At 42.5% G+C, this 27,601-nt stretch overlaps 1 protein-coding gene and 1 pseudogene across 1 annotated transcript in view; one reads left to right on the top strand and one right to left on the bottom strand.

The window, feature by feature from the left end:
- Positions 1-27,601, top strand: part of HYDIN (HYDIN axonemal central pair apparatus protein) — a 363,815-nt gene that overhangs the window by 297,231 nt on the left and 38,983 nt on the right. The window contains exons 56-68 of the mRNA XM_078062394.1: positions 1,209-1,377; positions 1,840-2,078; positions 3,839-3,956; positions 9,869-10,073; positions 10,784-11,019; positions 12,433-12,584; positions 12,673-12,862; positions 17,034-17,136; positions 17,358-17,636; positions 19,563-19,705; positions 22,146-22,364; positions 24,945-25,105; positions 27,431-27,528. Coding sequence (XP_077918520.1) covers positions 1,209-1,377; positions 1,840-2,078; positions 3,839-3,956; positions 9,869-10,073; positions 10,784-11,019; positions 12,433-12,584; positions 12,673-12,862; positions 17,034-17,136; positions 17,358-17,636; positions 19,563-19,705; positions 22,146-22,364; positions 24,945-25,105; positions 27,431-27,528 — 2,312 coding nt within the window. The remainder of the gene's footprint in view (positions 1-1,208; positions 1,378-1,839; positions 2,079-3,838; positions 3,957-9,868; positions 10,074-10,783; positions 11,020-12,432; positions 12,585-12,672; positions 12,863-17,033; positions 17,137-17,357; positions 17,637-19,562; positions 19,706-22,145; positions 22,365-24,944; positions 25,106-27,430; positions 27,529-27,601) is intronic.
- On the bottom strand, positions 24,485-24,568 carry LOC118533076 (U4 spliceosomal RNA; annotated as a pseudogene).

The following is a 27,601-nucleotide window of genomic DNA, read 5'->3' as shown; positions in this document are numbered from 1 at the left end:
CGGCTTGTGCTCATTTCTTGAGATGAAAAATGAAGCACTAAATAAGAGATTTCTCAGAGAGGAAAGGGTGGTGCTGGGTGGGGAGAGGGAGGAGGTCACCCAGGCAGGGCCACACAACCCTTAGAGGCAGTGCCAGCAGCCATGGCCAATCTCTTCTATGGAAGATGATCCTTCTCCTGGAAGAATTTGCAGTTGGTAAAGGGACTCCCCCCTCACAGACTTAGAAGAAATTCCGTGCATTCATGATAGCTTCATTTCAGCTAAAAGAAGGCTGAAATGAGAGAGGTCCTACCTCAGGGCTACCATTACTAGACCCATAAATTGAAATATATAAATATAAATAGAAGCTTAACAAGCTTAGAAGAAAGCCACTGTCGCCTTGGAATTAGCACTGAGTGGAATCTTGCCATCTTAGGAGTTTTGTTGTAGGTTATCACGGAGCGTTAGTTCTGCTCTTCTAGATTACATGGACCAGTCACCCTCAGGATGGAGCAGGTGATCAAAATTTATTGAAAGGACTTGCGGAGAAGTGAGGAAGCTCAGGCACCAAGCATGTAGCAATGGAGCGGCCAAGTCTTCTGGAGCATGGGGATGACACTTAGGTCCCCACGGTAACTCCAGGTGTCCCACCTCCGCTTAAGTTTCTTGCTCCTGCTCCAGTCCCTCTGCCATTCTCACGAGTCAGCTGCTCTCTATGGCTTCCCATCTCATTCCCATTGGGCCATGGCCTCCCTTTCCAAGTACCTCTGTTAAATGGCTTCTGCCCCCCACTTTCTTTCTTTAGATCCCCTGGCTTCTGCATCACTGTTCCCTGTGTGTGTGTGCTGTATTCAGGCTCAGAGAGGGGAGGAAGGGAGACAGAGAGAGTGATAGAGAAGCAGGAAGAGAGAGAGAGAGAGAGAGAGATGAATTCATTTAGTTGGTCCATATCCAGCATCAAGTGTCCCTGTTGCACAGAGATCTCCTGCAAAGGCACCTCGTGACCTCAGGCTAGAAATGGCTATCGTTGCCTCAAGCATCACTCCCTGGCCTAATCAATCCTGGCTGCGGAGGGGTGCTCACAGAGTACAAAGCACAGTGGGCACTTCTAGACACAGTGCTTAAGCAGGACCAGAGACATGGCAGACACTCAACAGTCTGGAGTCTCCTCTCTAGTATCTTGGGTTCCCCATAATGGCTTCCACTGACCTTTCATTCCTATTATTCAGCTTTTCTGTGGACTCCTTAGGGATTTTGGCAACCAATGTAAATTCTATGATCTCAGTCCAACCCAAGAAGGGCTCATTAACCTCAACAGAAAAGCCCACAACTGTCCAGGTGTTATTTCGTGCTAAAAAGGAAGTGAAGATTGAGCACCAGCCAGTTCTTCGCTGTCAGGTAAAACAGCTCAAAGGGAGGATTCACTCGGTGGCAGGATTGTCGGACTCATGTCAAAAAGAAGACTACATGGTCTTCTTTTTGAAGAAGGGTTTGGTCCCCAGCTAGCAGGCAGGAGTAGGTCAGGTGGGGGGTGTGCAAAGTCATCAGGAATCGAGAGTGCCAGACAGGCAATAGAGCCCCTGATTTTGGGGAGCACCAAAGGTGCTGAGCTCAGTCATCAAGTGCAAGAGAAGAGTGGGGAAGTGAAAGAGGAGGTCAAGTTGGTCCACGTTGATACATGGCTGCTACATAGTAAGTTTGATACCAGTATTTGCTAATACTGTTGATGCGATAATATAAAGAAAATGAAAGAATGCAATTGGTTTCATGTCAGTGATGAAAGCAAAGAATGAAGTAGACAGTCCTGGAAATTCTTCAGCATAGTGGCTGACATCTTCCCAATTATTTCTCCCTTTCTAGATTATTGAGCCCAGTATCACAGAAGGAGGTGAAATCATTGCCAGCATCCCAATTAAGTTTTCTGTGAATGCAGTGTACTCCAAATACAACATCAGCCCCTCCTCCATCATCAACTTTGGGGCTTTGATCTGTGGCACTCGGAAAAGCACCACCTTCACCATAGAAAATCAAGGTGTTACTGACTTCAAGTATGCGCTCTATAGGCTGACCGGGGAGAGCCCCATTCATCAAAAGAAAGCGTAAGACAAGTCTTTACTTAACTCATGCCATTCCCTGGTTAATTCCCTGCATTGTGTTTTACAAAGAGCTTTCATATATTTTATCTAAATTCACCCAGTCCCCTTTTGTGGGGTGAGGTCACTAAGGTTTAGAAATGGCTCGGCTAAGATTAGGCAAGAAATCACCAGTAGATCTCAGTTCTGAACCCACATCTCTGCCCTCAGATTTCATACGCTTTCTTCCTGCTGTCACACACGTGATAGATTTAATTGAACAAATGTAAAGTCTTCCGTGTGGGGTTGTGTCTATTGTCCTGGTGCTTCCAGCATGCTACAGGACTCACAGTAAGTCATTGTTCTATTTATTGTCCTGTAGGATACTGGGGGACTAGTATAACCATGAGCTAAGTCAAAAGAAATCAGAGCTGTGCTTCATGTGGGGGGTGGCAGAAGGTACCCCAGAAGTGTAGATGAGAGAAGCACACTGCTGCCTTCCATCTACCGGGCCTGCTTTCACCTCCACATGAAGACACTGTCACAACAGCTCACTTAGTTGTTCCAATGGCAAACTCTGTATTCTTCACAAGGCAGCTCTTAATCAATTCACTAAAATAATTTACCTTTTTGAGTGCTTTTGGCTTTTGGTGGTCATATTCTTTTTTGGCAAATTAGGGATAGTTTTACCAGTTCCCAAGTCTCCTTGTCCTGACTAATTGACTCCCTAATTAATTAATTAATTTAAAATTGACTTCCAGTTAATTGTTTCAAATCAGAAATACCTTGTTTGTAATTGTTTTGCATTTTTGTAGATATCCTCTTCCATTGTGGCTAAGTTTGAATCTATTAAGAAATTTGGGGTTAAGCTATCTAAAATCTCTTTTGGAAAAGAGAAAAAAAAAAGGCCTAGCCTTTTTTCTCAGTGGCTTTTATAATAAAGGTTGGTGAATGATTCTTGCTTATTAATACTAATATTTGCTTCACACACACAAAAAATAATAAAGTCTCTTCCAAATTTAATTTCAACTTAATTTATTCACTTTTTTAGCATTTATTTTATAATAATTTAATACTGTTTATAGACAGTATGATGTATTTGTATTTGCTTTAAATTGTTTTTAATTATAATTTGTTTTTTATCTTAGTGTGTACAAATTAATGCAAAATATTAAAAGGGGGTTGAACTTTTTAGTTGTTCTGGTCATTAAGCAAGTAAATGCTGAACTATATAAAACTCTCAAAAGTTTAAGATTGCACCTCAAATGCATTTGACATGGTAGGTTAACTGGCCTCTAGACAAACTAATTATTGGGTAAATGAGCTTCAAGTGAAGTAAACAGCTACCAGAACCTATGTTGGAGCTATTGCTTAAACTCAGTTTGAAAACACCATGACTATAAATGTGAAGAAAAGGGACAGAATTTAAGTTTATTTGACATTTCATTTTTTAAAGTAAGATCAGGTTAAAGATTTTTCTACAGATGATTTTCTATAAATAATTTTCACACACTGCTTTCCAGAGAACTCAAGTAAACACTTATACATTATTGTTTTCTTGCAGTAATTTTCAGTGTCTTTATGAATCATATTTAATAAGTCCAATGACTACATAGTTTTTGTACAATTGTTAAATGAGGTTGGCTAATGATAAATAAGCTGACTTTCCCAGATGCCCCCTTGGCTATCTCCCCCATTCCTAAGAGAAGAGACCATACAATTAGCTGACAGATGGTATTTAATGTCACCACCCCAACCGGAGGGTGTACTCTTGCTTCTTTAATCAGAGTCAGCCATGTTAGACATGCAAGATCCCGGGAAAGCGAGAACTTCTACAAACCTAGCCCTTCCAAAGCAACTAAGTTCTCTGATGCTGTTCAGAAAGAAGTAAACATCACAAACCAGGTGAGCACCCTTTTCCTTCTCAAAGGAACCCTGTAAGGCCACCTTCCAACTAGTTCCCTCCTGCCTAGTTCCTGCAACAGATACCTCCCTAGGCTAACAGGATCTGAACCTACTGTGACAGGAATACTAGTTCTGTTGAAATATCACTTTCATTTTCAGGCAAGGCGTTGACTTTTAATTTGGAGATCTTCTTCTGTTTTGAAACCTTCATTTGCTCTCATTGCCTTAAAATTAAGTTTCAGCTCTTCATATATATTTTAATTAAGAATCATTTGTTTATAAGAAACAAAGCCCATTGGGACTGGCTTAAATAAGAGCAGATTTTAAGATTTCTGCTCTAGTAAGATGAAGTAGATATACCTTTCTTTATTCTGCCCAACTAAGGACAAATAAAAACCCTGCACATCATGTGCAAAACAAATGTTAGAAGCCTAAAAGGTAGGGAGAAAAAAAATCAGACCAGCTAGGGTCCTTGGGACCAATGAACATCACAATGGTGAGTTCCCTGAGTTTCCTTTTTGCTTCATAGATCTAAAACTGGGTGCTAAAGGAGCCAGCAACCGAGAAACATCAATAGACGGAGACCAAAAAAAAAGCCCCCCAGGGCACCTGGGTGGCTCAGTCGGTTAAGCCGCTGCCTTCGGCTCAGGTCATGATCCCGGGGTCCTGGGATCGAGCCCCACGTCAGGCTCCCTGCTCAGCGGGGAGCCTGCTTCTCCCTCTGCCTCTGCCTGCGTCTCTGCCTACTTGTTCTCTCTCTCTCTCTGTCAAATAAATAAATAAAATCTTAAAAAAAAAAAAAAAAGCCCCCAAAAAGCCTGCTCCTACTAGCCAAAGGACCAGGAAAAGAGGAGCCTAGCAAGATAGAAAACTTTCAGATAAGAACTATTCTATTACAGTCAAATGCAACAGGAAAATCTATGTGGCCCTACCCAATCCCTGCTAGCAAAGGCCATTGGGGAGTCTAGATTTATACTCTATCCAAGCTGTCATGAGGTGCCCCAACCCCCTGTTGTGTTCAAGAATGCCCAGTAGGGAGCTAGAGCTTTCATTATCCCCTCCCACCTCCATCATTGTCAATGAAGCCACCACGTGGGAAGCCTTGACTTCCACCCCAACCCAATGGTAATGAGATGTCCCTCCCTCCCCCACAATGGGCCTCCCTACCCTAAGGCATCAGCAGAACAGCAGCAAGGCACTCTACCCCTCCCCACCAGGGAGGTATCTGTCTAGGACTAGTGGGCAACAGGAACTGCCACCCTGTCAGGCAGTTGTGAGAAGTCCAAGTGGGAAATCAGGACCACCACCCCCACCTGGCAGCAATGAGGCAGTGCTCCCATGTCCCTCGCCAGAGCAGTGTCAGAGCAGGCCCGCTCAAACAGAAGATTTAAATAAGATCCAGAGTCTCATAATAGCTAAAATTCCCAGGTTTCGAATCAAAATCATGCATCATACCAAAAACTGGGAAGATCTCAAACTGGAAAAAGACAGACAATAGGTGTCAGCATTGATATAACTGTTAGAATTACTGACAAAGATCAGACAGCAGCCAACATAAAAATGCTTCAAAGAGCAATCAAAAACATGCTTGGAACTAGTGAAAACGTAGTATTTCTCAGCAAAGCAAGAGAAGATATAAAGAACCAAATGGAAATTTTGGAAGTGAAAAAATAACCAAAAGTTAACTCAGTTGGTGGGTTCAACAAGAGAATGAAGGGACAGAGGAAAGAACTCATGAACTTGAAGACAGAACAATAGAAATTGCTATCTCTCTTTCCTATTGCTCTCATAACAAATTACCTCAAATGTAGTGGCTTAGGACAACACAAAGTTTTTAGCTTATACTTCTGTAGGTCAGAAGCTTGACCTAGGCCTCACTGGGCTAACACCAAGGTATTGGCAAAGCTGTATTCTTTTCTGGAGACTTTGGAGAGAATCCATTTCGTTACCTTTTCTAGCTTCTAGAGGACACCTGTCTTACTTGGTTCATGATTTCCTTCCTCCATCCTCAAAACCAGCCATGGTGGATCAAGTTCTTCTCACATCACATGACTCCAGCCTTTTCCATAGTCACGTCCCCCTCTAACTCTCTTAGGCCTGCTTCTTCCATATATAAGGACCCTTGTGATCACACTGGTTTCAGGATAATACAGGATAATCTCCCCATCTCAAGGTTCTTAATTTAGTCATATCAAAAAAGTTTGTTTCCATGTAAGGTAACATATTCACAGGTTCCAGGGATTAGGATGTGGACATCTTTGGGAAGCCCTTATTCTCCCCAATCTAAACAAGAGAGAAAATAAACTCTGTTTTGACTTCTATTGGAAAAATCTATTTGAGTCTAATGAATAAAAAAATGAACAGACCCTGAGGGACCTGTGGAAAGAATTTAATATCCTTGTCATCAGAGTTCCAGAAAGAGGTAAGAAATAGGGTTGGGCTGGGCCACCTGGCTGGCTAAGTTGGTAGAGAGTGTTCTCATGTGACTCTTGATCTCTGGGTCGTGAGTTTGAGCCCCACGTTGAGGGTAGAGATTATAAATAAATAAACTTTAAAAAAATAAAAGAAGGGCGCCTGGGTGGCTCAGTCGTTAAGCGTCTGCCTTCGGCTCAGGTCATGGTCCCAGGGTCCTGGGATCGAGTCCCACATCGGGCTCCCTGCTCTGCGGGAAGCCTGCTTCTCCCTTTCCCACTCCCGCTGCTTGTGTTTCTGCTCTCGCTATGTCTCTCTCTGTCAAAAAAATAAATAAAATCTTTAAAAAAAATAAATAAGAAAGAAAAGAAAAGAAATAGGGTTGGGCTGAAAAGGTACTCAAAGATATGATGACTGAAAGCTTCCCAAATTTAGCAGAAGATGTAAACCTATAGATTCAAGAATCAGGGCAATCCCAAATAGGACAAATCTAAATAAATCCAAACCCACACACATCATAGTCAGACTTCTAAACACTAAAGACAAAAAATCTTAAAACCAGTGAAAGAGGAAAGACACCCTACATATAGGAAGGAAACTATTTGAATGACAGCAGATTTCTTATCAAAAAGCATAGGGGCCAGAAGAAAGTGTCTCAACATTTTGCAAGTGCAGGAAGCAGATAACTGTGAATCCCAAATCTTACATACACCAAAAATATGCCTCAGAAATAAATGGACAAATAAAACATTCTCGAATGAAGGAAAATTAATTTGTTACCAGCAGGTCTCTCCTAAAAGACTGGCTAAAGGAAGTTTCTCTGAACAAAAAGTAAATAATAAAAGAAGGAATTATGGGGGCAGCTGGCTGGCTCAATCAGTAGAGCATGTGTGACTCTTGATCTCAGGGTCATGAGTTCAAGCCCCACGTTGGGGGTAGAGATTTCTTGAAAAAAAATCGTGGGTGGCTCAGTCAGTTAAGCATCCAACTCTTGATTTTGTTTCAGGTCATGATCCCAGGGTTGTGAGATGGAGCCCCACTTTGAGCTCCACACTCAGCGGGAAGTCTGCTTGAGATTCTGTCTCTCCTCTTTCTGCCCCTCCCCCTCACCCCCTCAAATAAATAAATCTTTTTTAAAATCTTAAAAAAAAAAAAAGGAATTATGAAACATCAAGAAGGAAGTAAAAACATGGCTTGCAATTATGTGTGTAAATTCAATAGACTTCCCTTCTCTTCGAGTTTTCTAAATAAGGTTTATCAATTAAAGCAAACATTATAACACTAATATGATTCTAAATGGATGTAGAAGAAATATTTTCGGCAGAGGGTAAATAAGCAATTGATGAACAACATGGTAAATACTATAATTGAGGTGTGTGTGGATGGAGAAGCTCCAGAAAGGTGAAGGAATGAGGTCCTACTGTTCCTGGTAACTGTTAAAAGTCATTGAAGGCTTCATAGAGGAGGAAGACTTGCTTGTGTATTAGGATTGTGTTTAGCTACAAGTAACAGAAAATTCAATATTAGTGGTCTAAACAGATAGGATATGGGGTTTTTTACTTTCTTTTTTTATTAGTTTAAGGGTAGAATTTAGTGATTCATCAGTTGCATATAACACCCAGTGCTCATTACATCAAGTGCCCTCCTTAATGCCCATCACCCAGTTACCGCATCCCCCTACCCACCTCCCCTCCAGCAACCTTCAGTTTGTTTTCTAGAGTTAAGAGTCTCTTATAGTTTGCCTAAGATGTAAGGTAGGCCATTGCTTGTGTTGGCTTAGAGGCTTATTGGAGTCTGTGTGAGTCTCTTGACTTTTCCTCATGGTTCCAAGATGGCAGCTGCAGCTCCAGCTACCACATGAGCATTGAAGGCAAAAAGAAGAGGAAGTAGATACTCTGCACTCTCTGGACATCAATAATTATTGACTGCATTTGGACTGAATTTTCTACATGTTGGTTTTTATGTCTTCTCAAGTATTTACTTCTTCAACAGAAGCCTTCTATTTAATTAACATACATCATTTTCTACATATGTTTCTATAACTCTCATCCCTTCTAATATATGTATGTTTGGGTTTGGGGGCGGGGTTTGTTCATTTTTGCTTGTTTTGCTTTCTTCAGTGAAGCAGCCTCTCTTTAACACCCTACCTTGACCTTGTCTGCTCTCCCACCTTGGCACTTCGCTCTCAAGGTCACACCCTGGATCTTGCATCAAAGGGAACTGAGGTGTTTCTGAACTCTTGATTTCTAAGATTCCTTTAACTGACCACCATTCCTTTCTCCCTACTTGTTGTTTTGAGTCCACCCTTTCCAGCTGTTCTTTGACTTCAGTGTGACTTTGCTCCTTTAGACAACATTCAACCATATTCTTATTATCCAAACCTTCTCCTTGTCACCAATTTATATTCCCACCAACAGTGCACAATAATAATTTTGACACCAGCCATTCAAATAGGTATGAGGTGGTATCTTGTGATGTTGATTTGTACTTCCCTGATTGATTAAGGTGATAACTTTGTTGATATGATTTTATTAAGAACCTTGAGATGGAGGGAGATTGTCCTGGATTATCCTCAGCCCAATGTGATCACAAGGATCTGGGAGTGGTTGGGGGAATGGGGAGATGTTGGTCAAAGGGTATAAACTTCCAGTTACAAGATGAATAAGTTCTTGGGATCTAATATTTGCATGGTGACTCTAGTTAACAGTACTATATTATATACTTGAAAGTTGCTGATAGAGTAGATCATAAACATTCTCATCACCAAAAAAAAACGGTAATTATGTGAGCTGATTGATAGATGTTAACTAACCTTATTGTGGTAATCATTTTGTGGTATATTCCAGTATCAAATCAGCACATTGTAGCCTTAAACTTATACAATGTCTTATGTCAATTACATGTCAATGAAGCTGGGTGTGGGGGGAAGAAGAGGAAGGAAGCTCCTAGGAACCAGAGGAGTGCATGATAATATCCCATTTTTTGAGCACTAATTCTGTGACAGAGGCTATGTGAAGTGTCTCACACACATTTTTTCCTTTGAAGCCTCTAGTGATTCAAGGTAGGGGGTTTAGCCCCATTTCATGGATAAACTGAGACTCAGAGAAGTCACTTGTCCAAGGTCAAACAGTTAAAATATAGCAGGGGTGGGATTCAAACTCATGAGTATCTGACTCCGAAATCTACAACCTCTACCAGAGCTCTGTCCGCACCCCTCTGCCAGGAGATTCCCATCTGGGTAAGAGTTGTGTGATGTGGAATATGTCTGTTTCCTTCAGCTCCCATTCAGTCACAGTCGGTCAGAAGAAATGTGCAGAGAAGGAAGAACTGAGGGAGCCCATCCCTGAAGATTCCCCAGGCCCTCCCTGCCTCCAGGAGAAAGCTGGGGCTCAGAGAGAGCCTGTGGAGAGAGGCCCTGCGGGCCCCTCTCAACACCATCTCACAACTCAGTGGAAGGGCTCAGACTCTGTCACTCACTCTGCCTCCTCCCCTTCGTGCAGGCGCGCTTCACCCACGGCATGTTCACCGTGTACCCTGGGTTTGGCTCCATCCCCTCCGGAGGAATGCAGGTCATCACTGTCGACTGCGTGGCTGACCCCGTGGGAAGGTGTGAGGAATTCATAGCGATCGATATATCTGACCGAGACCCAAGAGACCAGCCTGCGGGCATTCCTTACAGCTTGCTGGCCGAAGCCTGTCTACCAGGTACCGGGCACTCAGATTGGACAGCACCCTCCCCTTAAAAGACCCTCCCCCTCCCACCATGCACATGTTGAGCAGATACGGCCGCACTACTTCCTTTGGGTCCTTAGAACTTCCTCTAGCGTCTTCAGCCATATTTTTCCTTAAAGACTTACCAGGCATCTATACCTAAAAGATGTGCAGCTTTAAGCTCCTAGTCTTCCTGAGTTTGGTCCAGGATTCTCAGACAAATAGTATTATCTGGGAATCATGGTGTAATGGGATATGGCACAGGACCCAGGAACACTGAATCCGGCCATTCCCTGTGGGCAACATATGCACAGAGAACAATGGTCAGTGACTGTGCATACTCTAACTTTAATTAAGCAAGATTCAGGTAAAGCGCAGAGAGAACTCCTCTTGCTTTGACTATAGGCAGCATACAGCCTCGCACCAACATGGGCCAAATGCCCCCTTCCTTCCTAAGCCCACCCCAGATCCCAGATCTAACCTCTCCTTACTACTGGGAGGAACATATGGTTGGGGTCTGACAACCAACAAGAGCAGTACAGAAAAGGAAGAGAAGATAGAATTTGTACCATCACTCCCACCCGCTTGTGTGAATTCCCCTACACCTCCTCTATGACCATCCTCCGTCAGAATCCAAATCTTCACATTAGCAATTACAGAAAGCAGGAACTGGGCTATCAGGCCTCGTCTCTCATTCTCCCCAGCCTTTGTGACTGACAACAATGCCTTGATATTTGAAGAGCACCAGATTTGTAGCAGCACCACTCTGCTCAACATCCTACAGACCATAGAGAATGGGGGGCTCTTTGTGGAGGATGAGAACAAGTTCATCTTCTGCAACGTCCTGGTGGGTCATCAGGCCAAGGCTCGGTTCAAGATCAGCAACGTGGGAAAGATTGCCTGTGATGTGAACATCATAGTTAAGCCCATCTCCAACAAGGTAAGCAGCCCCAAATGGCCCTAGCCCACTGTGGTTGGCATGAATCCTTGGAAAGAGCTCTTAGAAAACCTGCTCTAGCACTGCTAGACCTGAGTGGGGATTATCTGGCTCTCAGGCCCTGCTGTAAGTCACATGAGGTCACTGAGTGGTTTCCCCTAGGCCAAGAGCCAGACATTTGTCCCAGTGGGTGCCTCCTCTTGGTTTTAAAGTGGTACACAGCAATGAGCAACTCGCTCATCCATCAACCACTCAGGTAGGTGTGGAATAGATGAAGCATGGTGGGGTGAGCCAAAGGCACGTGCCATCTCAGGCAGGCTGCCTCGTGTTGCCCATTTTCCTGGTAAGGAGGATTTGGGGGATGTCAGATTACAAGGGCAAGGAGAAACGATGAACATTTACTGACCCCGGCTGCATGCTAGGCACTGTGTTAAATTATTTACGTGTATTACCTCAGTTCATCCTCACAGAAAGTTTGTATGATCAGACTTTGTAGTACTCTCCTCATCTTACAGTTAGGGAAATGAAGCCTAGGGATACAGGGCTACATTTAAAGCCAAGCTTCATCCACGTACAAGGTAAATAATAAGTGCCCATCTCAAGGCCTATAGGTTCAGAGCTCCCTTCCTCTCCAAGTCAGACCACACTGAAATCCTTTTTCCTCACAATGGAACAGAAAATTCAGGATACCAAGAGAGAGGGCTCAGTCAATAGCCTATCAGATGCGCTGCAAACACGGCCTGGTCTTGCTGTGGCTGCTTTCGTCCTCTGCCCAAAGGGGGAATCTTAGCTCCCACTCCCACTTAGCTGACATTGTTCACGTGGCCGATGGTGGCAGGGAGACCACTGCAGGGGTGGCCTAGTCTAGAGCCTCGGGGGGGGGGGGGGAGAGAGAGAGAGAGAGAGAGAGAGAGAGAGTGTGTGTGTGTGTGTGTGTGTGTGTGTGTGTGTGTGTGTGTGTTCCCAGGGGACTGTCACCACAGAGGGGTAGGGTTGAAAGACTATCTCATCCCTTTTATGACTTCTCTCAGGCCCAGGTGACATCCAGTCATTACTCTCTGACCTTTCTGGACCTCAAGGGGCAGCTTTCTTCCTGTTCTGCACTAAAAACATAAAAAGGAAGCAAGCCTGATTTCTCAAAGATAGGTTTTTACCAGGGGATTTGTAGATACAAATTTTTTTCCTCCCTAATTTGCAGACTGTCCTTTGAAAAGAGCAAAGAAACCTTAGTGCCCTCTGCTTAAAAACAAGAGGGGATAGCCAGTCTTGAATCCCACTTGCCACCCTTAAGAATGAAAAAACCCTTTTGAGGCCTTGCTGGGGTCCCTAGAGTCCCTACAGTCTTCCCAAAACACTGCCACAAGATGGGGACAGATAAAGTGCTAACACACCCTAATCCCTGCTCTCCCTCCCCAGCTCATTGCCCGAATCACTGACATTTTTGACGTGGAACCTAATAAGATGTGTGTTGCCAGCCGCTCACATGCCTTTGCCACGGTGACCTTCACCCCGCAGACCATGCAGACCTACCAGTGTATCTTCGAGGCTACGTTGGATGGCTTGCCTAGGTACCAGCCCCCTCTCCTGCAGGCTGAGGATGGAATGTCATTCCTGGCACACCAGGCTGACAGGCCTCCATTGTCCTGTTCCCTGCAGCAACCTGACCAGGAACCGAAGCCTTGTGTTTGATATCGTCGGGGAAGGGAACCTCCCTCGGGTGACCATAGTGCGGCCAGTTCTCTGCAACCAATATGGAAACCCCTTGCTCCTCTTCAAGAGGCTTCTGCTTGGTCAGTCAGAGAAGCTGCCTCTCATCCTCAAGAACAATGGCACCATCCCCGCCCAGGTACTGCGAGAGGTGAAGTATGGGATGGAAAGGGAGAAGAATGACTCAGAAGTAAGACTTTTAACATTGAGGTCTCTGCCATCCCTGATCTACTAGGACTTCTTTGATGTTCCTCATACATTAACCTGTGTAAGACGTGGGACACGCAGAGCTGAGTCAGCCATAGTGTCTGCCCTCAAGGAGTATAAGAAAGCAGATTACACAGCTCACTGATAGTTACTACGTGAAGCAGTGTGCCCAGATGTACCCTGAGCTGAGTGGGGAGGACTATGGGTATTCTTGGTGTCTTCTTTATCCTTCCCTTTTTTCTGTAACGAACACTGCATTTTTGATAAGGAAGAAACAAAAGAAACCTCAGTAGGAGTGAGAGATGCCACATCTCAAGGGACTCTTGGTTCAGCAATTAAATTGTGTTTTTTTTTTTTTCTGTTAACATCCTTATTTTACCAAAAAAAAAAAAAAAAAAGAAAGTAATAAATTGTGTAAGGGTTCTACAAAGAACTGTAGGACTTTTGAAAATGACCTACTCCCATCTAGGGGAATCAAGGAAAATTTCACTATAAAATGACATGGAAGCTGGGCATTGCAGGACAACTGGGTTTCAGGAAGGAGACATGGCACTGAGTGCATCCCAGCTGGAGAAAGAAAACTATTCAGACAAAGGCACAGAAACAAAAAATGTGTCCAGTACAAAACAGGAACTAGTAAGCACCCAGCTCCGTGAGAGCACAGGGGATAGAAGAGCAGCAGGAGATAAAAATAGAAGGGTAGAGTAAGGACAACTCGCGGGAGGCTTTGGATTCTCTCTACATTTTAAACCCTACAACATGTTCTTACTGTCTTGTTGGGTTTTTTTTTTTAAAGATTATTTATTTATTTGAGAGAGAGGGAAAGTGAGAGAGCCCGAGCAGGGACAGAGGGGCAGAGGCAGAGGGAGAAGGAGACTCCCTGCTGACCAGGGAGCCCGATTTGGGGCTCGAACCTAAGACCCCGGGATCATGACCTGAACCAAGAGCAGACGCTCAACCGACTGAGCCACCCAGGCGCCCCTCACTGTTGGGTTTTGTTGTTCATACAGTTAAGGCTCATTTAGATTGACCCACAGAGTTATCATTTTTATTGCACTTCACTCCTCCATATCCATCTGTCCATCTGAGATCCTTTGCCTACCCCCTGAAGAATAGCCTGTACTATTTCCTCAGTGCAGGTCTGCTGGTGGTGAATTCTCTCAGCTTGTATTTGAAAAATCTCCATTTCTTTTTTTTTTCATTTTATTATGTTAATCACCATACATTACATCATTAGTTTTTGATGTAGTGTTCCATTATTCATTGTTTGCATATAACACCCAGTGCTCCATGCAGTATGTGCCCTCTTTAATACCCATCACCAGGCTAACCCATCCCCCAACCCCCTCCCCTCCAGAACCCTCAGTTTGTTTCTCAGAGTCCATAGTCTCTCATAGTTCGTCTCCCCCTCCGATTCCCCCCCTTCATTTTTCCCTTCCTGCTAGCTTCTTCTTTTTTTCTTAAAACAAATAATGTATTATTTGTTTCAGAGGTACAGGTCTGCGATTTCAATGTCATTTTTATTGGCTGTAGACCTCTCAGCTGGCAGTTGTTCTCTCTCGGCAAATGAGAGCTTTCATCCCCGTGTGTTCTGGTGTCCACTGTCGCTGCTGAGACATCAGCTATGTCCACCATGTTCTCTTAAGGTGATCTTTGTCCTCTGACTTTCTTTGTTTAATACTTTCACTTTGTGTTCGTCTTCTGTGGTTTCATTATGATGTGCCTAGGTATGGATTTCTTTGCATTTATCCCTCTTGGAATTCACCAGGCTTCTTGATTCTGCAATTGATGTCTTCAGTCACTTTTGGAAAATTCCAAACATGTCTTGAAATATTGCTCCTATTCCATTCTGTCTCATCTCTCCTTCTGGGAGACCAATTCAGTGTATGGAAGACCTTCCCCCGTTCCCTCTCTGTCTCACCACTCACTGCATTTTCCATCCATTTTTCTCTGGGCTCCATTCTGCATAATTTCTTGGGACCTATCTTCAGCTCATTAACTTTCCCTTTAGCTGTATCTAATCTGTTATTAAACCTTCCACTGAGTTCTTAAGTTATTACATTTTTCAGTTCTAGAAGTTCTATTAGGCAGCTTTTCAAATACACATCATCAGTTTTGAAGATTTCTGGTTTTGTGGTAAAATTGTCAGACTTGGCTTTATTTCCTGAACATAGTAATCACAACCATTTTGCCATCTATACCTGGTCATTCCAAAATCTGGATTTCCTGTGGGTCTTTTTCTGATATCTGCTATTTCTGATCATTTTTGCCATGTTGTCCTTTCTCCTCGTGTGCCTGGTTATCTTCGATCCTGTGTTGAGTATTATACTTGAAGAATTATTTAGAAATAACACTAAGGATGATGTTCTTTTTCTTTAGAGACAATTTTCATTTGCTTCTGCCAAGTACTTTGGGACATTTAGAAACTAAGGATCATCTAAAATTAGTTTTAGGGCTTGATATTTCCTGGATATGACTCAGAGCAGGATTTCTACCCTTGGGGGAGCTGGGTTTTTTTCCTCTCAGCAGGTCCTTTGGGGTCCCAATCTACAGGAAAGAAAACACCCACCTTTCACAAGACTTTTGTCCTCTTAACACCAAGAGGCCCTCAGAAACACAACTGAGCCTCCCACATACCTCTTCTAGACTAGCAAACATTCAAAGTCAAAAACAGCCCAGAAATGTAGGCTAGACTCTCTGGTTTCCCATGCTCTCCCAGATCTTGGTCTGGCTACTCTTCTTTATCTTCTTAGCTCTGTGATGCTTTAAAAAGTCTGTTGGTCTGTTGTTGTTGTCCTATTTTTTTGTTTGTTTTGAGTCCCCATTACCTAGTTTGTTTTCATTGTTACCTGCATTTTTTCCATTATTGTAGCTTTATAAAATGTTCTAGCATCTAGTTTAATAAATTCCTGCTTACCCATTCCCCATTTTTCTAATTTTTCTTAACAATTTTTACATATCTATTCTCTCAGATGAACTTCAGACATCATTTTATAATGTTCCTCAAAAAATCCAATTGGGAATCCTGTGAATTATTTGGGAAGAATTTCTTTTTCTTTTTCTTTTTCTTTTTTTTAGATTTTATTTATTTATTTGACAGAGAGAGACAGCGAGAGCAGGAACACAAGCAGGGGGAGTGGGAGAGGGAGAAGTAGGCTTCCCGCCGAGCAGGGAGCCCGATGTGGGGCTCGATCCCAGGATCCTGGGACCATGACCTGAGCCAAAGGCAGACGCTGAACGACTGAGCCACCCAGGCGCCCCAAGAATTTATACTTTTAGAGTATGTAGGCTCTCAGGAGCAACATTTAGAATTCCCATCCATTTACCTAGATTTTTTTATTATGTCAATTTTTTTCATATGACTCTTCCATATAGTTTCTTACTAAGATTGTTTCTAAACATATAATTATTTTTTATGTCAGAAGCTTCCTATGTAGTATCACTATTTCTTTCTTCTTTTGGCCTCATTTCTTATATTGTTCAATTGTGTTTATGATGGTACTAGCATGACTGTCTTCTAAAACTGTCTGCTGATTTCTCATACCTAAAATCAGATATATGGCTTTAGTTTTTGCATCAGCTATGGTGGTCCAGAAAACATCCCTTTTCTCCACCCAAGCCAGAATCCCACTTTGGTTTTCTTTTTAACTCAGCAAGCTGCTCAATATGACGTTATCGGGCAACTGATGCATTACCACCTAGGAGATACTGGTTTTTAGGAACTCATATTTATGTAAGCCTTTATAGCATGATGAGTATTCATTTCCATTTTATTAGTCTAGAGTATATTTTACAGCTGCCTCTGTCAATAGCGGAGGCCTTGGCAAGCCCATTTTGACACTACATTGCTGGGTGATCTGGAAAGTCACCTCTACTCTCTGGACCTCCAGTTCCTTACTTGGATAATAAGGGCTGAACTAAACCTTCACTTTCCTCCCCAGGTCTAATGTTTATTTTATTCAATTCAAAAAAGTGAGCGCTGGGCACAATGACTTTTTGGGTACTTCCCAAACAGCACCATATCTCAATCTTGACTCAATCTAGACTCAAAACCCATGAGCAGCCTGTAAGCTTAACACTCGACCTTGCTTTCCTTCTGCCAGCTGCATGTTGATCTGAGGGACCAACTAGGCGTCTTCTCCCTGAAAGGGACCCTCACCACATCCTACATCTATATCACAGAGGAGAACAAACCACATGCAAAAGGTAGGTAGGGGGAGTATAGCTTCTAGAGGGTGATGGGTCCCAGGAGCTGTTGTATTAGGGAACTAATAAGGACCCAGCCAGATTAGGATGTCCAGTCTCATCACCATTGGCCTCTCTAGGTAAGGCTCATTCCCACACTAAGGCTGCCCTCCCTTGAGTCAGGATCTTTTTGGTTACATCTTCCTGGTTCTAAATCTCATGTCTCTCTCTTCTCTTTGCAGCAAAGAAAGCTCACACGGCCTCCCTGGTTGTTCCTCCTGGAAACACAGCTGGATTCGATGTCGTCTTCCAATCCCAGAAGGTTGGGAGAATGGCAGGCACCATCCACTTGTCAGTGATCAACAACCAGTATGAGGAGACAATCATCCACATGGTGGGAGAGGGTTACGAGGATGACATCACCTTGGGCAACATCCATGGGCTGGTGGTTTCCAGCAGCCCTGAGGCCCCAGAGATCTCTGAGATCATTGAGGAAAATACTATGGAAGACTTGGTAGCAGGTGAGAGAAACATGAATGAGGTATTGACAACTATTGGCTCAGGTCATTTTAAATAAGAGTGAAACTTAAATAACAGCTCAGCCAGCTTCCTAGGAATTTAGGAAAGCATCTCCTCTTCCAAACTGTATGCCCTGTCATTCATGGCTCAGACAATGCCTTCAATCATGTGTTCCCTCAAGGAACATTTATTGAGTATCAGTATGCATGTACCAAGCACTATGCTGAACCCTGGAGTTGCAAAGAGTAAGAAGAGAGTCTCTGCCTTGGGGAGCTTATAGTTTTAGCTAATTCCAGTTTAGCTAACAAGTGAAATTCAAAATTCAAATTCCAGATTAGCTAAGTGAGCACATATCTCTCTAGTTTTCCCCATGTCTTTCAGCTGGCTTGTATCGGCATTGTCTCTTTCATGGGAACCATGTATCCTAGACATTCCAAGAGAAACCGTGGGCTTCTTTAATTATAGAAGGCATAGGTTTGTGCCACCTCTAGAACCTCATCCTCTATAGCCTCCCTACTCAGAGCAGTGTCTGAGGACCTACAGCCTCAGCAGCACCCGGGAGCTTGTTAGAAATGGGAATGGCAAAGCCCACCCACCCCAGCACCTCAGGCCTACTGAACCCGAGTCTGAATTTTAGCAAGATCCCTCGGTGACTTGTATGTATATTAAAGCTTAAGATGTGCTCCTCTGCGGTCCCCCAAGCATGCAGCTTCATTTGGTTGAATATATTCTTCGGGGTAGGAGAAAATTTATTTTATCATTATTATCAAAAAGCACTTGTTGGGCGCCTGGGTGGTCAGTCGTTAAGCGTCTGCCTTCGGCTCAGGTCATGATCCCAGGGTCCTGGAATCGAGCCCCGCATCGGGCTCCCTGCTCAGCGGGAAGCCTGCTTCTCCCTCTCCCACTCCCACTGCTTGTGTTCCCTCTCTCTGTCAAATAAATAAATAAATCTTTAAAAAAAAAAAAAAAGCACTTGTTAAGCACCCTAATTGTGTAGCTGATTGGTATGAAGTGAGTTATAAACACATTATCATTTTTCTAGGAGCCTTATTATAATGCTAGAATGTAGCATTGGACAGTCTATATGACATGGCTTAAAATCAACACTCCTCGTATATATGGTGTTTCATCCCTGTTTGTGGCTACCAGGTGACATCTCTCTTGTCAGGGGTCAAGAAGAAGCCAGCATTGAATCCTAGTTCAGAAATCAGATTCCAGGGGCACCTGGGTGGCTCAGTCATTAACCGTCTGCCTTCGGTTCAGGTCATGATCCCAGGGTCCTGGGATCGAGCCCCACATCAGTCTCCCTGCTCCGCAGGGAGTCTGCTTCTTCCTCTCCCACTCCCCCTGCTTGTGTTCCCTCTCTCACTGTGTCTTTCTCTGTCAAATAAATAAATAAAATCTTAAAAAAAAAAAAGAAATCAGATTTCATACTTATAATAGGGTTACCAGGTTTAGAAAATCAGGATGCAGGAGTCCCTGTTAAATTTGAATTTCAGATTTTAAAAAAAAAAGAGTCTTTTTATTATTTGTGTGTCCCAAAATATTGTATGGGACATACTGATACTAAAAATTACTCATCAATTATCTATGATTCGAGTTTAACAAGGACTTTTATATTTCATCTTATTTTAACACTTAATAGTATTTTTTCAGCAAACAAATGGAGTTGGGGACCTATATTTTCTCTTGGACATGAGGGCGAAGGTGGATGGATAGATGGTTGGACGGATGAACAGGTGGACAAATAGATTTCCTAAGGAGGGAAAGCTTAAGCTAAGGACTCCAAGTTTTTCCAAAATAATCATCAAAGGAGCGAGGGATGCATGAGGGTGAGGCCCCATGTCTTTCAGGGGCTGCCTCCTCAGGGAAGTGAGCCTTAGGAGGGAGCCAGGGAGGACTCACGGACCTTCTGCTTCTGTCCACAGCTGCACTGGTGGACCACATCCAGTTTGGGGACTGCCACATTGGAAACAGCTATAACGTGAGCTTCACAATCACAAACCACAGCCAAGTGAACGTGATACGGTTTGAATGGCCCCCTGTAGCTACAGTTTCCTTTTCCCCACAGGTAAGTGAAAGCCATTCACCCTTTTCAGGACTTCCTTAGGCATAAGCCAACCCTAATTTGATTGTCTGTCTGTTCCCATGAATACATGGGATGGAATGGATGGCTCTCAAGCTGAGACAGCCCAAGAACCATCCCTTACTCAGACCAGGTGCCAGAGGACACCGTTCATATCTCCTCTGGTCTAAGAACAGAGAATAAGTTCTGCCGAGATGGTTGCTAGGCTGATGTTGAGGAATTCCATGGAAGCCTGCATGGATGAAGACAGGTCCCAGTCTTCCCATCCCAGAGTGCAGACCTGTGTCCCCCAAGGTGTGTGTTCGTTAGAGCACTAGTCCTGCAAATGTGGTTCACTAAAAGCTAAGATGGGTGTAGTGGGTTCTGTGGACAACTGAGATTTAGCAAATTTGCATATTACATCTTTCTCTTAGAGGTGCCCAGTGCCATGCAACATACTAAAACCTAGTTAACTTTGTTTTACCTGGAATTTTCTGACCCCTTCTTTTAGCATCTCACAGCACACATTTTATGAATTGCTGACCAAAGCTCAATGTCACACAAGGCCTAAAACAATGTGGTAGCAGATCTAGTCTCTGGCTAGTTGTTGTTTTTCATAGTTCACTTTTGAGTTCCCAGTACAATGGATATACCCAGATGTATCCACTGCCTCCTGCACTGTTTTGGTCACCAAGTCTGTCAAGCATAGTTAGGGGAAGAGAGCAAGGAGAGTAGGGGACCCCACTTTGTCACCTTTTTTTTTATTTTTTTAAGTAGGCTCCATGCCCAGTGTGGAGCCCAACACAGGGCTTGAATTCACAACCCTGAGATCAAGACTTGAGCTGAGCTAAGAATTGGACACTCAACTGACTGAGCCACCCAGGCACTCCCTTTGTCACTTTTGAATATTTGAGTGCTCTCAGGAAGTTTTGCTTCCTGGAGGGATGTAAAGTGTCAGTCGAATCAGGCAGAGATAAGCTTCAGATAGTCCATTTAGTGCACCCATGTGCACACACACTAGTGCATATTACCCCCCACCCCACCACACACAAACATTTGTGGCCTTGGGAAATACTAAGCTTTCTTCTCCCTTCACTTTCCAGTGGATGGAGAGTTTTTAGATCTGTCAGAAACATGATAGGACTACTATATATATATATATATATGTGTGTGTGTGTGTGTGTGTGTTTATATATGCTAAACCATCAATGATTTTATGCTATAGACCAAATTAGATTTCCCATTTATCTGGTATACTTCAGTGAATCTCAGCCTTTCTGGACTCAGGACTCCTTTACCCAATTAAACATTATTGAGGAACCCAAAAAAGCTTTTGCTTATGTGGGTTATGTCTATTGATATTTACCATATTAGCAATTAAAACTGAGAATATCTGAAAACATGTATTTATCCATTTATTTTATTTTATTTTATTAGTTAATCACCATACATTACATCATTAGTTTTTGAGGTAGTGTTCCATGATTCGTTATTTGCATATAACACCAAGTGCTCCATTCAATATGTGCCCTCTTTAATACCCATCACTGGGCTAACCCATCCCCCCACCCCCCTCCCCTCTAGAACTCTCAGTTTGTTTCTCAGAGTCCATAGTTATCCATTTTTAAATAATAAATTCATTAATGTTAATTTAAATACCATATTTTTATGAAAATGGCTATGTTTTCTAAAATAAAAAAATTAGTGAGAGAAGAGTGGCATTATTTCAGTTTTACAAATCTCTTTAATATCTGGCTTAATAGAAGTAGCTAGATTCTCCTATTTGCTTTTCCATTTGATCTGCTACAATATTGTATGTCATGTAACCTCTAGAAAGTTCCATGTATACTCATGAGAAAATGAGAGTGAAAAAGTCAGCTAACATCTTAATATTATGATGAAAGCAGTTTTGACCTTGTGAACTCCTGCAAAGGCCTTAGGGGTCCCAAGGGTCATCTGATTACACTCTGAGAACTGCTAATGTACTGTGTGCATCTGTCCCTGATTCATAAAGGTCATATTGATGAAGAAGCACAGGTAGTTAAGAGCATGGTACCTGGCTCCATACTGTCGGGGGCTCAATCCAGCTCTTCCAATATTCATGGGAGGACCATGAAAAAGTTTTAAGTTTCCTTGCCTATAAAATAGGGGAAATGGCTGTATATCTCATAGGGTTGTTGTGGGGATTAGCAGAATTGTGTAAAGGTTTAGAATAGTGCCTGAGGCAAGTAACAGTTTGATGAATATTAGCTGCTTTTGTTTTTAGGCTTGTATTTCTATCTAAGAACCTCTTGTATGTATTTAAGACCGTCTACATAGGCAGGTTTAAATGTTGTATTTTTTGCCAAGACTTTTGGCTCTACCCCTTCTCTAGAATATCACCATCAGGTAGCAAAAGTCCTCAAGCTTGGATTCCCAAAAATACTAATACCAGGTTCTTCCCCAGATTGGCCACCTCCACCCTGGGTGTGCCAAGGACATAGTGGTGACCATGAAGTCAGACGTGCCCATCAATCTGAAGAAGATGGGGGCCAAGTGCAAGCTGTCCAGGATCACGTTTCAGCTCCCTGCAGACCAGATCCCCGACTGGGATGACCGCATGCGCACGGTCAAGTGGGTGGATGTGCTCAGAAACCCACTCGGGACTTTGACTACAAAACGAAAGGTGAGTGAGGACATCAGGCACAGATTTGCCATGGCTGGGGGCCTGCTGCTTTCCACTTCAATGTCTCATCATTGCCTTCCTTCACAAAAAAAAGGTTTCCCATTCTACTTGACCTTGATTTCAGAAGTGACAAACTGAACTTACAAGCATGCCGCCTGCCAGCCCCACGACCCACACATCTTGATACGTCCAGCTTTAGTTTCAGTCTGGATGCCTCATGCAGCAAGTCCTCCCACCTTTTTCAATAGCACCGTGCCTAGCCTTTCGGTCAGTTCCTCTTTCCCTTGGGTGTCCAGAATTAGATTAGTTAGAATCTCTGGTTCATGACAGAATCTCATCTGTGATCCAAGCCTGCCCTTCTTTTAATTAGTCCTTGATTGGTTTCTTTTGAATGGTGGAATAAACAGAGATGAACTCACACCCAACATAGGAAGTAGAACATGGATTACCTGTATGCTTCTCAGCCATTCCATCCCCCTGCCTCCTATCTTAAACACAATCACCATCCTGAATCTCATTTACTTATTCCCTTGGTTTTTGGTTTTTTCTTTTTTTTTTAACCTATGCATTCAAAAAGGCATACTGTTTAGTTGTAGTTTTTAACTTTAGTTTTTGAAAAGGTTAGATTGCTTGTGATCCATATTGTTGCATGCGGCTATAGTATACCCACTTTCACTGCTATATAAAATTCCATTATTATTATTTATCATTCATTCTTCTTTTGAAAATTATTTGCAATTTTGCTATCATGCACAGTGTTTCTGTGAACATTATTGTTCATGTCAAATGGTGTTCATTTGCAAAAGTTTATATTAGAAGTGGAATTGCCAAGTCATAGGATATGTGAATTTCAGCTTTCCAAGGTAATGCCCAAATGTTTTCCAAATGGCTGTACCAATGTACACTCCTGGCAAAGGCATCTTACTGATCCACACACTCTCCACAACTTGGCATTGCCAGACCTCTTGATTTTTATCATTTAAGTAAATGGGAAATGGTCTCATTTGGGGGCTACTTTGCATTTCCCTAACCACTGATAAAGTTGAATATGTCTTCGTATGATTATTGGCCATGCTAGTTATCTCTTATATAAATGCCTTTTGCCTATTTTTCAATTCTGATGCTTGTCCTTTGTATGAGTTATTTTATTTTTGATAAACTCTGCTATTCCTTCCTATTATTTGTCTGCAAACATCCTCACCAAATTTAAAGCTTATCTTTTCACTTTCTTTGATGTATCTTTTGATGAACAAAAAAAATTCTTAATTTTAATATAGTCACATTTATTAATCTCATCTTCTATATTTATTATTTTTTGTGTCTTATTTTTAAACCCTTCCCTACCAGGGAAGAGAAAATGTGCATTTTTTTTTTTTTAGGTTTAAGAACTTTGCTGTTTATATTTAAGCCCTTGGCCCACTTGGATTTTATGTATGGTGTGAGGCAAGGATCCAATTTCATAGTTTTCCATCTAGATAACTAACTTGGCCAAATCCCTTTTTTTGTTTAGCCCTTATGTTTCCTAGTGATCTGCCATGGCTCCCTTGTCATCTAAACTTCATACATACCTAGGATGTTTCTTGTCTCAATATTCTACTTCATTGTCAATTTGTCTACCCCTATGCCAGTTTTACCCTGCCTCAGTCTCTGTAGCTTCGCAATCAGCCTTGATATCCGGAAGGGAAGTCCCTTTTCCATACTGTTTTGTTCTGAAGTGTTTTAGTTATTCTTGGTCCTTTATTTTTCTATCTAATTTTGGAATCCACTAACCAAGTACTGTGGAAACCCTAATGGAAACTTGATTGGAATTGGATTGCATCCATAAGTCAGTTTAGGAAAAATTAACAATTTTATAATATTAGTTTGTCCTTTCTATTAACAAATTTTATCTCTTTATTTAGGTCTTCTTTAAGATTTTTTTCCTAGTATTCAGATTCTTTAATAGTATTAGGACTCTTCGGGCTTTTGATTTGTTCTTGAGTCAGTTTTATTAAATTATTTTTCTAGGAATTTGCCCTTCCACTAGGTTTTCATATGTATTTTCATAAAATTATTTATAATATTTTCTTATCATCTGTTTAAATCTGTAGGGTTGATGGTGATGTCCTCCTTTTCATTTTTGATATTGGTTATTTGCTTTCAATTAGGAATAATCGTGCCTCGGATAAACCTCATTGGCTACGATACTGCCACTGTGCAAAGCTTGATATTGGTTATTTGTATTTATTCATTTTTTTCTTGATCAATCTTACCAAAGACTTTTTAAGTCATTCCAAATAAGCAATTTTTGGCTTCATTGGTCCTCTCTGTTTCTGATTTATTTTCGATTTCATTAATATCTGTCCCTATCTTTATGATTTCCTTTCTTCTGCCTCCTTCTGAGTCCATCTAACCAAAAAACTCATGTCTCTGCAATCCTACTACTCTCAGTAATTTGTTTCCTTCCCCATTTAAGGGTCATTTAGGTTTGCTTGAATCATTTATTCTGGAACTTGAGTTAATTTGCATGGGTGAAATATAGTACTGTGCTCCCCCACAGCCCTTTATTCCTGTGAGTCAACTGGCTCCCCTTTGTTACAGGTGATAGAGACAGACCCTGAGCCCACCCATTCTGTAGTAGAAGAGAACTATCGAGAACTGCATCTTCAGATCAGTGCCAATGTGAATTACGCTTCGTATGGATGCCAAACAAGCAACGTGCACTTTAAAGAAACGCTGGTTTACCAGACCCGAGTGTTTGAGTGAGTCCTCGAGAGCCCCCCCCACACACAGAGAAGCTCTTTGATTTGATCATTTGCCCCCACTCCCCCACACATTCATTCAGTGTCTACAGCAGCACATACCAGGCAGCAGAGCCGCGTGGCACACGTCAGAGTAACTCTGCGGCTGCAGTGAAGCCTTCAGGCCCACAAAGCTATGGACGTTCACACTTGAAATCAAGATACAGGCCAGGAAACACAGTGCGCTGGGGAGGAGGGGCAGCATCTGGCCATCAGCTTCAGGGGGGACCGTCCTTGCAGTAACAGTCCACACCACCACCCAGTAACAGTTCTTTTCTCCCCAACCCCAGGTCACAGTTGGACAATATCCATACTGATGGCAATGGGTCCGTCTCAGCTTCGAAGCCCCACAGCCTACAGAGGGCAACACTCCTCATAACCCTTCCATAGGTACAGCTTCTAGGATCCCTGTAGGGGGCATGCCCAGTTACAAGAGTCACTACACTCAGAGAACCCCAAAGCTATGGCTTCCCTCCAGGGAATTATAATTCCCCTCAGACCAGATGCAATTTACCAATCAGGGGTCATTTTTACTATAAACAACGTTGCCTAATGATACAACTTTATATTTCTCCTTTATCAGGTTTATCAGGTTTCCAGGGAAACAGAGCTAAAAAGTTCATTCAAAGTTAAAATTGTCCTTAGAAAGAAAGAGTTATGTGAACTCACACATGGGAATGCAGGATTTTGTGGGTCCCCCTCTTAAGGAGCTCATGGTGGGTGGTGGGGGGTGGGTGAAAATAGGTGAATTGATGGTTGCAGGGTGGTGTTCTGTGTGTGCTGTGAAAATACCTAAAGCAGACCAAGATGTGGGGAGAATGAGGAAGCAGACAGCATATAAGGGAAGACGTCCCAGACGAAGCAGTGCCCCTGTTGAATTGTGGAGGATGAACAGGAGGTAGCCAGGTGAAGAAGTGAGTGAGAAAAAAGGGCCTTCTAGGCAGAGAGAGCATCATATACAAAGACAGAGAAAGACTATTCTTTGAGAATTACAAGCACAAAAATGTAAACCACTGACCTTTCAACTTTGTAAGAATTAGTAATTAACTTGTTCAACTCATCTTGCATTTGTTACACTTTACATGTTCTCTCAAATTATTATAGAACCAAACGAGATAAGGCAGGAAGGGGGATCTTCTGCTGATACCTATTTTACCTAAAGCAGGGGTTGGCAAACTGTGGCCCATGGACCAAATCCAGCCAGCTGCCTATTGTTGTAAATAAAGTTTCTTTTGGCCACAGCCATGCCCATCTGTTTATGTGTGGCCTGTGGCTGCAACAGCGAAGTGAGTAGTTGCTGCAAAGACCTATGGTACACAAAGCCAAAAAAACGTGCTATCTTGCCCTTTGTAAAAAAAGTTTTCCAATCCCAATCTAAACCAAGAATTTTTTTTTATCAAAAGTATTCTGTACCACCAAGATTTCTCTACTTTATAAAAATTTTCTTTAAGTTAATGACCAGTGCTCATACTTGTACACAATAAACACAAGCTCCTGGAGTCAAAGCACTTGACTTTGGATGTACCTGCCTGGTCTACCTGGATTGGATAATGGAAACCTAATCCTTACACCCTACCACACCTCACTCCCAAACTTTCAATTCCTACCACTTCCCTAAAACTAGGAATAGCCACTTGTGTTTCTTTCTCTAACACAATCAGTTTCTTGTGTCAAGGCCTCATCCTTCTGCTGTGATTGTGATCAAGTTTAAAAGTGGTTCCAGAAAAAGCTTCTATCTCCTGTTCTTGTCTTAGATGCAGGGAAACTTGAGGCAAGAAAAGGCTCCACTAATTCAGAATTTGAGACAAGTCTCAGCCAGTGAAGGAATCTCAGGCCAGGGTCAAACAGCCTCTGACCACAGGGACATTGTTTCCGGTGGGAGATGATTCAGGAAGGGAGGGACTGTGGAATTTGCACCTAAAGAAGATACCGTCATGGGAAACACATTTTGATTCCTCTCTCATGGAAATGTTTCAGGGTTACAGCAATGCAGGCTGAGAGCTCATTGCATAGGGTACTGGTGTGTCAGACGATTTTCAGTGCTAAACCTTTGGATATTTTTACTTTTATATAGCTATGTATATATTCTATGTGTTTTAGAAGAAAATATAACTAACATAGCAAATGCATGATGTCAGATAAAATGTTTAAAACTTGCCTTTTGAAAAAATGTTTAAGAAACACGGTGATGACTTAAAAAGTTAAGTAACAGTATAGATGATGTGCAGACAGGGAAAACATCATTGACAGCACATTTCTCAAATCCATTCTCTGATCTATCTGCAGGTTTGAACTGATTAATTCAGGAAATGTGCAGCTGGAATTCAACTGGGTCTCAGAAGAGACTGCAAAGGCTGTCAGTTTTGCAATGCCAGATAACCAAGGTAAACACGATGATAGGCAAAACCCAGGGCTTGAACTGAGTCCCCAATTAGTAGGAGAGCCTTGATCATGGAG

The sequence above is a fragment of the Halichoerus grypus genome, chromosome 15 (assembly GCF_964656455.1).
Source record: "Halichoerus grypus chromosome 15, mHalGry1.hap1.1, whole genome shotgun sequence".
In the NCBI taxonomy this organism is placed as follows: domain Eukaryota; kingdom Metazoa; phylum Chordata; class Mammalia; order Carnivora; family Phocidae; genus Halichoerus; species Halichoerus grypus.
The sequence above is the reverse complement of the archived record's forward strand: the minus strand, read 5'-3'. Positions and strand labels throughout refer to the sequence as shown.